At 43.3% G+C, this 12,381-nt stretch overlaps 1 protein-coding gene across 12 annotated transcripts in view; it reads right to left on the bottom strand.

Moving 5' to 3' along the window:
* Positions 1-12,381, bottom strand: part of EIF4G3 (eukaryotic translation initiation factor 4 gamma 3) — a 149,531-nt gene that overhangs the window by 70,155 nt on the left and 66,995 nt on the right. For 9 of the 12 annotated variants that reach the window (XR_004842978.1, XR_004842979.1, XM_035901935.1 and 6 more), the window contains 3 exons: positions 8,596-8,691; positions 7,112-7,225; positions 3,459-3,491 (listed from right to left, as the gene is read on the bottom strand). Coding sequence is in view for 10 of the 12 variants with exons in the window: in XM_035901929.1 (XP_035757822.1) it covers positions 3,459-3,491; positions 7,112-7,225; positions 8,596-8,691 (243 nt within the window). In the remaining 2 variants the exon portion in view is untranslated. The remainder of the gene's footprint in view (positions 1-3,458; positions 3,492-7,111; positions 7,226-8,595; positions 8,692-12,381) is intronic. The other 3 variants (XM_035901933.1, XM_035901930.1, XM_035901934.1) reach the window with 3 other exon arrangements.

Consider the following 12,381-nt stretch of genomic DNA (forward strand, 5'->3'; position numbering starts at 1 on the left):
CAGAATTTCCAGTTTTATTATTTACTAAATGATAAAACGGGGGGGGGAGAGGGGAACCCTTTTTGTGTTTACCATGGGATTTAAAATTGGTAGGTCCTTTACATGCTCATGAATGAAAACCAAGAAGTGACTATGGCAGCCGTTCCCAATTGCTTTCTAACTTGAAATACTCCAAAAAGCTACAAAATGATTAATCTTGAGTCATCTCAGGGAGCAAATTCCCAACCTCTCCAAATCACACGGCTTTTTACCAACAGTACACGGCCAAACCCAGCTTTCTGTTGCATAAGCTGTACCCAAAAGAACTTGAATAACCCCAAGCTAAAACTGGAACAAACTACACCAGCAACCCCAAACTAAATTAGTCTGCCATAACCAGTAAACTAATCTCAAATACAATTCTAAGTCAGAAAGGGAACTATGATGTTTCAGTTTATACTTGTTCTTATTTCTGTTTTTAATTACACTGGCCTCTTCTGAGCATCCATTTTAAAATAACCCATACATTCCTGAAGTCACTTCTTAAATTAAGGGTTATTCTACGTTTCGGGCTTCAGATTAGAAGAAAACTGCTATTTTTGATTGTGCTTCATGAGTTTCAGAAGCAACAAAGTGACTCGAGACGCGCTTAGAAAGGAAAAAAAAAAAAAAAAGGGGGATGCTCCATGCACAAAGCAGCAAGCCCAGGCAGGGCAGTGGCTCAGTCTGCTAAGGAATTTTGAGAAAAAACACACAAATTGACAGTATGTTTAAAAATACTGCCACAAACCACTTTGTAGGGCCCATTTTCTTTCTCTGATAAAATGAGACTTTTCAGTAGTTTCTCAGGTGGCTGTGTTACTGGAATTAAGGATTACTGAGACCCATTTAACCTCTCATCAGAACCACTGCAGCTATTTTCATTCTACTTCAGCCACTATTTGTACAGCAACCTAAATCTCATTCTAGTATTGTTTCTTATATGAAGTTTGATTACACTTTCTATAGCATCAACTGACTATCAACCACCAGGGCAGGCATTCCCATCTGAAAAAAAGATTGCTTATAAAGTTGCCAGTCAACTTCAGGTGCTTAAATCATGCTAATTTGAGTACTTTAAAGCTCTAATAATTACAGGAAATAACATTAAAGAACAATCCATTATTTGACTGAAGAAGACGCAGAATCAATACAAGGCATGTTAATAAAATCACACTGGGATTGACACAGGAACCATTGCAAACCTCATCTTGCTGCTGCTTTCTTAGAAGAGCACGTGATGTTGTTGCAACAAATATGAAGACCACTACAGTCGATTTACTTATTAATACTTTTTATGTTACAAAATCTCAAAGCCTGTTGCTCGTGTTACACAATTTAACTATTCCAGCATGTTAAAGGTTTCCCACCTGAGAATAATAATTTACGGTGGTGTCAAGAATCCTTTAAAGCTGGGGTTCGGGATGAACTCACTTCCACAGCAAAAATCCCTCTTTCCATCCCCAATTCACACCATGGGCGGAGACTGAGTTTTGGATTAAAAGAAATAGCTCATCTACAGCCTAGGTTTCTCTGTGCCTGTCCTGTTCCAGCGCATGACAGATATAACTGGGAATAAAGCCTGAAATGTTTTTTAACAGTGAGAGCTTCTCTCAGATAATTGCAAACAGACTTCAGATATAACACAGCCAAAAATTGAACTGCAACACAGTTAAGTGTGTAGTGATAAAATCAGGAGAACACTTGGAAATTACAAGTTTTAACCTGCAGGCAGGGTCATAACTAGGTCCAGAAGAAAGCTTTAAATCAAGTTATGACAGATCGGCGGGAGCCATACCAGTAAAGCCACTAAGCGCTGAACTTTCCTCCAAGGCTGCGCTGCCCCGAGACTTGTGCTCCAAAATCTGCTCGCAGCGAGCTCAGTAATTTTTATGTGAATACTAAATGGCTCACACTGAATATATAATCTGCCTTGGTAACGACCTATGAAAGAGCTGCCGAGTTGCTGAACAGCAACACGCTGTCAGTACTGTGTAACATAAACACAACCTGAAGTTAAGGTCAAGAACAAAAGTATCTAAACAAGATGCGAATTCCAGCGTTCCCTACATTGCCCAGCCATCCTGTAAACATTCCCCCACCGCCGCCTGTCAATGCAATCCCCTGCCACGCACAGAATTCATTTCTCTCTTTCTCTCTCACGTGACATTTGCCTGCAAGCAAACAAGTGCAAATGCCTCATTCTATTTTTTAAGTTTTTTCTTGTCCTGCTCTGGAAGGATGCCTGCCTCCACGCTCTCTCCAAGGTGGAAGGAACAAAAGATTATCAGCTTTTTTGGGTGTCTGTGCCTACTTAACACACTTACCTGCTCTCCTGAGACAGGGCTTTCCCAATGGTGCTCATCTCTACTGTATTTAACTGCTCAGACTAACAGGAGCAAAGTGAGAACAGAAATTCTCCCAGAACAAACCTTCCCTGACTTAAGCCCCTGTCCTGACATCACTGGAGTTAATGGGATTCCCCCCCCGCCCTCCCCCCCCATTAACTTGGTGGAAACAACCTGTTCCTTCCAAGCACAGAGAAGGAAGAGTGATGCTGAAACAACCGTACCTGGGAGAGCTTTCCTGCACTTGCCATGCCTCTCCTTCTCTTTTCCATCCATCAGCACCACCTCTGTCCCCTCAAAAGCTACAAGAAGCAAAATCAGTCCCCAGGGCAAAAGGGTTTTGGCAAAGATGAATGTAGGAGTTGACAGAAAAGACAACTTTGGGCACCTTGACTAGGGCAGAAGGGACCTGTGCAACTGTCCTGATGCTGAAGAGGTCCTCTGGGTGGTTTTGCCACCCTAATAAGCACTGCCCATGAGTTTCGAGAGCCAGAGCTATTCCTAATTTTCATTCTTCTTACTTAAATGGTTCTTTACAAGGTCCAAGTCATGCAACAGGAACACTACAAAGATTCCTAAATGTTTGGAATAGGGTGAGTAAACACAACGTTAAGCAACGGAGCGATAACAGATAACCAGGCATATCACACAAGAAACGTATGAATTGGAAGGGATTTGCCTTGCTCTGAGTTTGGAAAGTAGGATTTTCTCAGGGATATGAACGCCTGGTTCTTGTTGACATCTTCAGCTCAGGCAACTTAATCCACCGACTAGTTTGGAAAATATTCCGCAAAGTTTCTAGGCAAGCAAATCTCACCAATACCTGGCAACGATCTCTACAGGTTCTCCTTTCCTATGCAAACGGCGTTAAGTGGGGTGGTTAATGAGCACACTGACATCAGTTGAGAATTAAAAGCGTTACTCTGCGTTGCAGGCAGCTTGTTAGCAGGGTTACGCATGTGCTAGTATCTACCAAGGGAGCTGATTTCCGAAGCGAGCCTTCGTTCTGAGTTAGTGGGTGAATGACCTCCAACCACCCGCCTCCCCCAGCCAATTAGTTTAGGATGATAATGAAGGGGCAGGGTACTGTACCTGGTGATGGGCAGGTCGAGGCCCCGCTGCAAACTGAGGAAAGGCGGGAGAAACAAACACAAAAGGAAAGGCACAAAGAGTCAGAAACACCACAACGAAACCAAAATGTCACACTCTATGCAAAATAAACCCACAAGAAAAGAAAAGTAAAAAAAACCAAAACCAAACCAAAACCACCACGAAACAGTCAAAAGCTTTGCTGCAGGACAGTGACAGACAGGTACTGAGATCTAACAAGTGAACGTCACTATGGGGGAAGTGTGCTGCTCGAGAGCTGCTAGATAAACAGCCGGAGCTGCTACATGTTTTAAAGATACTCTAGTGTATGAACGCAGGCGTTCCTTAGCCTGCCTGGGGGAAAAAAAAAAAAAAAAAGAAAAACCAAACCAAAATCCAACTTAAAACAAGCAGTAGTGGAGACTTTAAACTGTTTAAGGTGGAGGTAGAATGGTTAAGGCAGCTGGACTCAGGGCCATTCCAAATATTTGGTGGGAGCAGAGGATGGAGACTTGTGGCTGGAGAAGAGTTAAGAGCCAGGTAGGCACAGCTCGTGTCCTGCTGGCAAGGGGGCGGTGAGAAATTCCCTGTAAGGCAGTGATCAGCCATTCTTTGCATGGACATACAGTGCAATTTCCTTTTCAGCTTCCTCCCCGTCTACCCCCCATAACGATCACAATATAACCCCCCTTAATGAGTTGGATTTGTCCCCCCCATCTGAAAGCGAAGGGGACAGAGTAACCCGCGACATCACTGGGGAGCTGAAGGCATCAGCGGCAGAGCTTGGCTGGAGTATGGGAGGTCCTGGTTCCCAGCCCTGAGCTCGGGTTACTAAATCACTTCCCACCCACTTGGGTTACACACAGGAGGAAAGTAATCAGAATTTAACATGGTCAGTAAACATTAAAAGCATTTTCCAATAAGTAACTGATTGTTAAAATAGAAATAAAAATGAATGCAAGAAATGGAAAATAGAAATAAAGATGACAAGGTATCCTCTTCCAGAGGCCGAGTGAGGTCCTTAAACTCTGAATTCTCAGTGTAATCAGTGGAGCTCCACAATGAGAGCAGATAAATCTATTGATAATAGCTCCAATAATTAAACAGAGCAAATGAAACTAGATCCCATGGCAGCTTTTTACCCACCGCATGCCTCTACCTGTTGCTAGCTGTGACGGCTTCATAATGTACGGCACGTGCCAAAGCACACAGGACAGTCCAGCCCCGCTAATTCACACTACAGGGACTTGGCACGTTTTACTTTCTGCCTGAGAAGAGTGATCAAAACTGGCTACTAATTATTGATTAAGAAGAGGGTTTTTTCAGTAAGAAAAAGTGGACCGGGGTTCACTTGCAGCTCTACCTCCCAGCTAGTCTGCTAATACTGGTGTTTATGTATTCCTTCTACCTTCACTTCCCCGGAACACTTGGATGAGAAGTCATAAAAACCTTCAGAAACGAGAAAATATGCACACACAGACTATTTCTAGTACAAGAGTTTATAAAGAATGACCTGCGCTGATTCAACAGTTTTCCCACCCTTGAACATTTCCCCTAAGCCTTACATTAAAGAAAAAAAAGCAAAATGTGATCATCTTGTAAGAGTAAAGAGCTAAAATTTCTACTTTAATATGAACCGCGAGACAGAAGCGCTCGGGGACTCTGCATCCTCCCACAGCTCAGGGCGTGAAGAGGACGGTGGCTCTACCGGTGGCTCCTACAGCGATGAGAAATGGGCACCTGGACGAGTTTCAGGAGGTGAATGTGCTTCAAGTCCTTACTCTCCTTTAGGAAGAACTCCTCAAAACCAGTTCAAATCTGTTGTGGTTGAGAAAAGGGAGTAAAGCTTACCCTGGAAGGGCTGACATGAGCCTTTCCGGCGGGCTACACGCTCCATGTTACACACCAATGAAAAAAAATTAATCAAAAAGAGAATGATGGGGCACAAAAACCTTGCATTGCTTAATTTCAGGGCCAAAGTACCTCTCTTATCACTGTTCCACAGAAAAGATTTGTTCTCACTGTGTCTAAAACAAGAGCTGGAAGCTTGTATCTTAAGAAGCTGAAGTATATTCCATGGTGAAAAGTAATATGCGTTACAAGAAAAAAAAAAACAAAAGAAATAAAATAAAACCTCAAAGTTAGTGAAAAATACCCTAAGCTGTTTGGCACTGGTCACCATTGGCTATTGATCTTTTTTTTTTTTTCATTTTTTCTTAAATAATTCAGGTTGATAGGATTTATTCCTATTAGTAGCTGTAAGCAACAGAACAAACTGTAGTCACTGCTGGCTTGGATTAAAATAGACACTTTGGGTTTGTTTTTTTTTTTCCCCTCTGTCCAACAAAGATAGAAAGGCAAAACTTCTTTATGAAACTTGGGTCCGTTTCTGCCACTCACACTCTCTCTGGTCCTGCTCACCGCTTTGTGGGCAGTGGGGCATGTTCCCTCTCTGCTGATGTTCAGCTGGCACACCTTAAGCCTCTTGGAAAATAACCACTCCTGGATCACTCCAACACCCTCTCCAATCACATTTTTTTTTTGGCAGACCTCCTAGAATTGGGCAGTTTGTGTTTAATCACCTGGTGCTTGGGGCTGGCGTCGGCAAGAGCTAACAGATATTTTTTCAGTAGTGCTGAACGACTCTGATAGCGTTTTCCTTCCCCCGGCTGGAGAGCCACACTTTGAAATTCTCGCTATCGGAGTGATGCTACGATGCTAACAGGGAGAAAACATGAAGCCAGTTGGATTGCAAAGGCAGCTGTCCTGGAAGGAACAGAAAAGCCTGAACCCTGCAATTTCCAATGGCCCTTGGATGCAGAAACAGGATGGAGCAAGTTCCGGCTGCTTGAGGAAGCAGGGTTAGGATCAACCTCGTTAGTGCAACAGCCTACTTACCCACACCAGCCGTACCAGCTGTGTGACAGACGGGACTGTGCTACAGAAGCCTAGGGATGGCAAAGGCATCCTGCCACCTTCCTTGTCCCCTCTTCACCCTCCCCTCGCCACCAAAAAAGACAGTTAAAAAATAAATTAAAAAATAATAATTAAAAAAAAAAAAAAAAAAAAGGTAAATCAAGCCCAGAACAAAATGCAAGAGTAGTTCAGGACTGGGCTAGTCTTGCATTTGTTTTGGGGTGGGGAGGTGAAATGAGATGTTATGGGTGTGGCTTTTAGTAATGGGGATGAAAATGGTCACTAGCAGAGCGGATAGCCAAAACTGCATACAGGAGAGTTTAAAAAAAAAAAAAAAAAAAAAAAGGAAAAATGGCTGACAACTGCAGACAAATTCTTCCTCGATACCTCCTCAGTAACGTGGCCAAAACCCTACAATTTTACAATGTTTTCCAGACAAATTTCCTGAAGACATTATCTGTCGAGCGGCAAGCCCCAAGTCGCCTTGGTCTCTGTCCTACGCCAGGTCAGACCCTCCCAACTGCCATTCAGCTTTGGACCTTGCGTCGCCACTTAACCAGGCAGAAACTGCCACGGTAGCTCATGCTTTTAGCAAAGAAGCAAAAATCAGTGCATTTCTGTAGATCAGCCAACAAAAAAAACGTGGTAAAAAAAATAATAAAGAAAGAAAGGAAGAAATAAAAACAGTGCCATGGGCACAATTGCCTGCAAGAAGGAGTACAGTTTGTTATATTGCTTACAATGCAGTATTTTATCCAGCCTCTTCCAGCCAGGGACCTGTAAACCGGACTCTGTTCCAAAACCTTCCTCCTCTTCCAGTTGTCTGTGCAATGTATTGGCACTGTTCTGCTGGGCTGTCAAAAAAACTGGTTTAGAGATGCAGCTCTTCAGTCAGGTTTTTGCTCCAGTTCTAACCATATAAACTTATTTGCGCTTTTCAACAATTAAAGATAAAGAAGACGATTATACTTACTGAGAAAAGAGGGGGTTTTACCATCAGTATCCCATGTTACTGATCAGAATGGGGGACTAAGGAGGTTGGGGGGGGGTCCGGTTACAAATTCACAGCTGTCCACATCACAGAAACTTCATCAAAACTGGTGTTAATTGGCTCATTCATCAACAGAGGTTCACAGGCCTCCAAACTAACCCTCCTGCGAATCCCCTGGAGGCAAAACCTCCAGAAGCAGGGCAAGTGCATCGGTGCAGCTGCACGTGGGGGGAAAGCTTGCCCTGTGTGTGTATATATATATACCTGTTATGTGGACAAACAGAAGACTTCTGTCTCGGAGGCTTTCAGTTGCCACGCTTCAGCAGCGTTCATCTTATTCTAAAAAGAGAAGAGTGCTGGGAAGGGCGCAGTGGTTTTATAGGTATCCTGAAAGCGTTACGACGCAGATGTGGATTTGCAAGAGGCGCAGGGATTGCTGCTCCCTTGGCTAACTGAAGCTTGAGGTGTTGTGATGGTAAGCTACCGTGCCTCCAGAAGCTGGGCTAAGCATGTGATGTCCTAGCAGGGTCTCCTACCATCGTGTGGAACTGCACTACAGAGCAGATTCCCCAAAAAGAGCCTGGTTTGGGGAACCAAAGTCCTACAATAACAGAGCGGCATTACAATACACACACACACACACACAAAAAGATTACAGAGGACAATTGAGCCTGAAGTTGGATGAAAAAAGGGCTTACTACAAAAAGATCTGGGTACCCAGAAGCTCTACGTTAAATGCATGAGCACCTACAGGGTGCTAGGCAGTAAACTGTTAGAACTGATCCAGTGGCACGGATTTGGAAGTAATGCCCAGAGGTCACTGGAGACTAAGTGCTGCTGCAGAGAATCGCTTTTGTTTGGTCTATCACTTTACAAAATACTTCCTTAAAGAAAAAAAAATGAAGACAAGAGAAAGATTCTGGTAATGAATCTAAACTCTAAAATGAAGTGAACCTGAAAGCAACTATGCTAAAAATAAATTGTGTTATTTGAACGTAGATGAGAAACCCTCCATCGCTTCTTTTCTCATAAGCCACTTTAGAAGGAAAATTATCCTACCAGGACAGTGTCTGAAAAATTCAATCAAGATTTGCCATTTGGAACATGCTTCCAGTTCAGTAAAACACGCCTTCCAGAGAACCGGCCAAGCGCTACTGACACACACATACACACAGAGAAACACACAAACGAGGAAGAAAGAACGTAAGATAATGCAAACATGGGCTCCCTTACCGGCGAGCGGGTCTGAGGCTGGGTGTTCATTGTTTGAGGGGCTTGAGGGTACACCAATGTGGTTGGAGCTGCATTCTGTCCTGAGGGGTAAGGAGCCTGCCAGGGAACAAGAAAAGTAAATAAAAAAAATAAAAAAAAAAAAAGTGTATCAAATAATTCATCCCAAAAGATAGTAAAGGGGACATGTTATCAGATGGACTGCTGATTAACATTGAGGTAAAGTTGACATATGTGATGGCGATGGAGAAAGCCTTCTCCGTCAAGGACCCAACCAAATTATTGATGCTACCCTAAGCTACTCAAGAGCCTCAGCAAAGAGGCACATCAACGCAACACCATGTCACTGAAACCCCGTCTTGTCCAAACCCCTGGCCACATACTTTCCAAAAGCCTCCTTGGAACCCATTTCCAAGGAAAGCTGGAACTGTAGGTAGTGCCGGTAAATCCTCCAAAATAAGACAAATGACAGGAAACAAGCTCGAATGCATTTCATACAAGCCACTGCTGCCTTAAAGCATTTGCAACACAATGAAACGGCCCGAAATTGTTACAGATGTAAGGCAGACCATGGGTTGTGTAAGTTTTTCATAGTTCCACTGATTTCAATAGGCCATAACAATTTATACCACCAGATGCTCTCCCTCATGTTATTTGCCCAAAGTAACAATAAACTGGAGCTGTAGTGTTATGCCGATTGCGCATTTTAACAAGACATTTAGAAATAACTTTTCAGACCTCTTTTCTCCTTTTTTTTTTAACAAAAAAAATAACTTACCTTTTTTTTTTTTTAAAAAAAAATACTTTATCATTGTAATGGCATAAAACACAGCCACTAGCCTGCAACAGCCTTCACTTTCAAGAGGAATTAGCCCAAACGCTACGTGCTGCCCTGTAGCTCCTGCACAACTCCATTGCAAGCCACTTCTCCAGCTCTTCCCCCTTCACGGTCAATCCATTGTGGTGCCAGCTCTGGATATTGGCATTGCTAATGGTAACCACAGCCCCTACCAACCTCCTGGCTACATACCATCAGATTTACTTGATGAATAAAGGAGCTCATCAGGTCTTGGGTTTCCTCCAGGAGAAGGTCTTTGGGCTCACCTTACAGATTATGGGAGAGGATATGCTTAAAAACATTGCAATACTTCTCTGCACGCAGAATTACGATACATTCACACCATGAGCCTTGCTGAAGAATCCCCTCTCAACCTTTGACTTTCATGGCCCTTGCATTAAAATTCAAGAGCGGGTCTAAGGAATAAAGGGAACCATTTTGGACCGTAATGTGGTACTGAGAGAACAGGTTTCACTGCACCAGCCCTCAGCCACATTTCAGGTTATCTTTGATTTGAATGCTGCTATATTTGATTTGAATAATTAAGTTTTCAAACAATAAAACTAAGTTACAGTTGGTAGGCTAAACCTGTTTATTAAAGAAAGAAAAAAGAAACTTATAAAACCTTAGCTATCAAGAGAGGTGATCCAGCATAAAGCCTGAAGCTCTGTTTTAGGCAAATAGCTCAAGGAGTAGTGTAGAAACAATGCAAAATGTGCTGCTTCTAGAAAGAAACTCAGTCCTGAACCTGCAAAACTTCCAAGTCTGAATCAGCAAACTACGCTAAGTATAATCAGGCATATTCTGGCGTTCAAGGGAGAGTCAACCAGTCCTTACAAGATGAAGGATGTGTGCTTTTAAGGAAAAGAAAGCAATTTAAGAAGAGTTTTTCTTACAAAATAAAGCGGGTGTAACAGTATGCCACTGGGTACGGCACGTATTTACTTCTCATCTCCCAGGCTGCGTCCTACCACAGTCACCGACCTTACCCACAGCTCAGCCTCTTTAGCCCTTTCAATATGAGCAAGTGTAAGATGGTTTTGGCGCAAGAATATGTCTTATTTTGGAAGAGCACCTAGTACATCTGATCGCTGAAAGAGATCCACCGCCGAGTGCCCCAGCACACACCGACCAGTGTCCTGTGCCTTGTGGAACATCTAGGAGACAGCTGGGGTCTCTGTGTTATTCTTTTTTTCTTCTTTTTCATCCCTAGACATAAATCCCTGCTTAATCTCCTGCTGATCAAAACGTAATACAAGGTAAATGAAAATATAGTTTAGAAACATGGCGACCAAGGAATTTTCCAGACTCAGAAAACAAAACAAAACCCAAAACGTGGCAGAGGCGATGAGGGGACTTGAGCACAGCCCAAATATAGTCTCATCCCAAACACGCACTACCGCAATACCGCCTATTCTTACTTTGGGACCACACTCAAACTGATCATTAAAGAGCAAAACCTAAACACAGGACGTTCTGTTACTTTCCCCCTGCTTTTCACGTTGCTTTCTGCGCCAAAGAGATCATAAAAATGTACATCTCCACGTCTATCATTAGATCTTTCCTGTGATTCAGGATGCCAAAGCACACTCAGTAGAACATGTAGCTGAAGAATGTTGTTCTGTAGTAGTTTATAGCAATACAGCAGCAAAGACTCTGGTTCAAGAGCAATTATATGCTTTAATCAGCTCCTGCTACGAAAGCAGCAACCTCAGGCAGGTAAAAGCAGGGCAGGTTTTCCATTGCCCCCCCTTCTCCAGGAGCTCGTTTGGTCTAATCCTCTCCAGCCGGCGCTTCCCTCCCTTCCTACCACTGGCAAAACCTCTAATTCATGTTAACAACTAATTTGCAAGAAGTCTTTTAATTTCTTTTTTTTTGAAATGTCAGATGCAGCATCAAATATTTTCCCCTTTTATTTGACAAGTGTGATTCTGCTGGAGCTGTTCGTGTCAATGCTGTGTAATAAACAGTATGTGCCATATCTCGCAGCAGTAGTGACACCACAGCAACGAGCGATCGCAGCACGGTGGAGAATAATCGAGTGCTAACAAGACGTGGGGAAATGCTGGTTATCTTTTCATCCATAGCCTAGAGAAGTGTCCCGCATTTGCAGCATCTTGCTGCTGACTTTCTGCAGCTGGGATCTCTGCCGAACATGAGATTAAGGCTGAGGCTTTCCGTGTCAGTCCATGCACCTTGCAAAAGGTCCTGATGTTACTCTTGCAGCGAGCACGCAGGGTAGGTGACTGCATTGGGAAATATTACAAACGCTCACACATAAGTGGGCCAGTTGACCACCAGCTCCTTGTACCTCCAGCTCTGCATCTCAAGAGAAGAGACCTTACCCCAGATGGTTTCAATTGCTGCTCCCATAGCATCTCAGCAAAAAAAAAAAAAAAAAAGGAGGAAAACATCCGCTATTCTCCCCCTTCTTCAGGCCCAGGAAACGTTTTCTTCCAGGCTTTACTTGCATGCAACAGAACAGAGCCTAAGTCAGATCTAACTTCCATGCTCACCCCCTCCCCCCCCCCCCAAGTCTTTCCCCCCCTCCAAAACAGCCTGAGTTTTCGTTTGATCACCCAAGCAACAAGAAAATTGAAGGAAAGGAAGTGCAGCTATTGCTAAGCCTAAAACCCTATGAGTTTTAGCACAAAGACCGTATAGCAGCCATTTTTAAATACAGTGCCAAAGACAGCCACCTCATTGACACCAGATGTCATTTCTGACACTAGCAGGGCTGAGAGGCAAATGCAAGGTGACGCAATCTAGTGAAAAGTTTGCTTTAGTATTTAAACCCTATCAGAATAAGCATAGCATTAGGTTATGAATAAAGAAAAAAGCATGTGAAGGCTTAAACAGCAGCCACTGAAGAGTTTCTGCTATTAAGCTGTCATCAAAATGAGGTAATTTTGGACAGCCAGTGCTGTTCCTAACCCAGATGACCGCTCCGG

Source organism: Egretta garzetta, unplaced genomic scaffold, assembly GCF_000687185.1.
Source record: "Egretta garzetta isolate BGI_Z169 unplaced genomic scaffold, ASM68718v1 scaffold69, whole genome shotgun sequence".
NCBI lineage: Eukaryota > Metazoa > Chordata > Aves > Pelecaniformes > Ardeidae > Egretta > Egretta garzetta.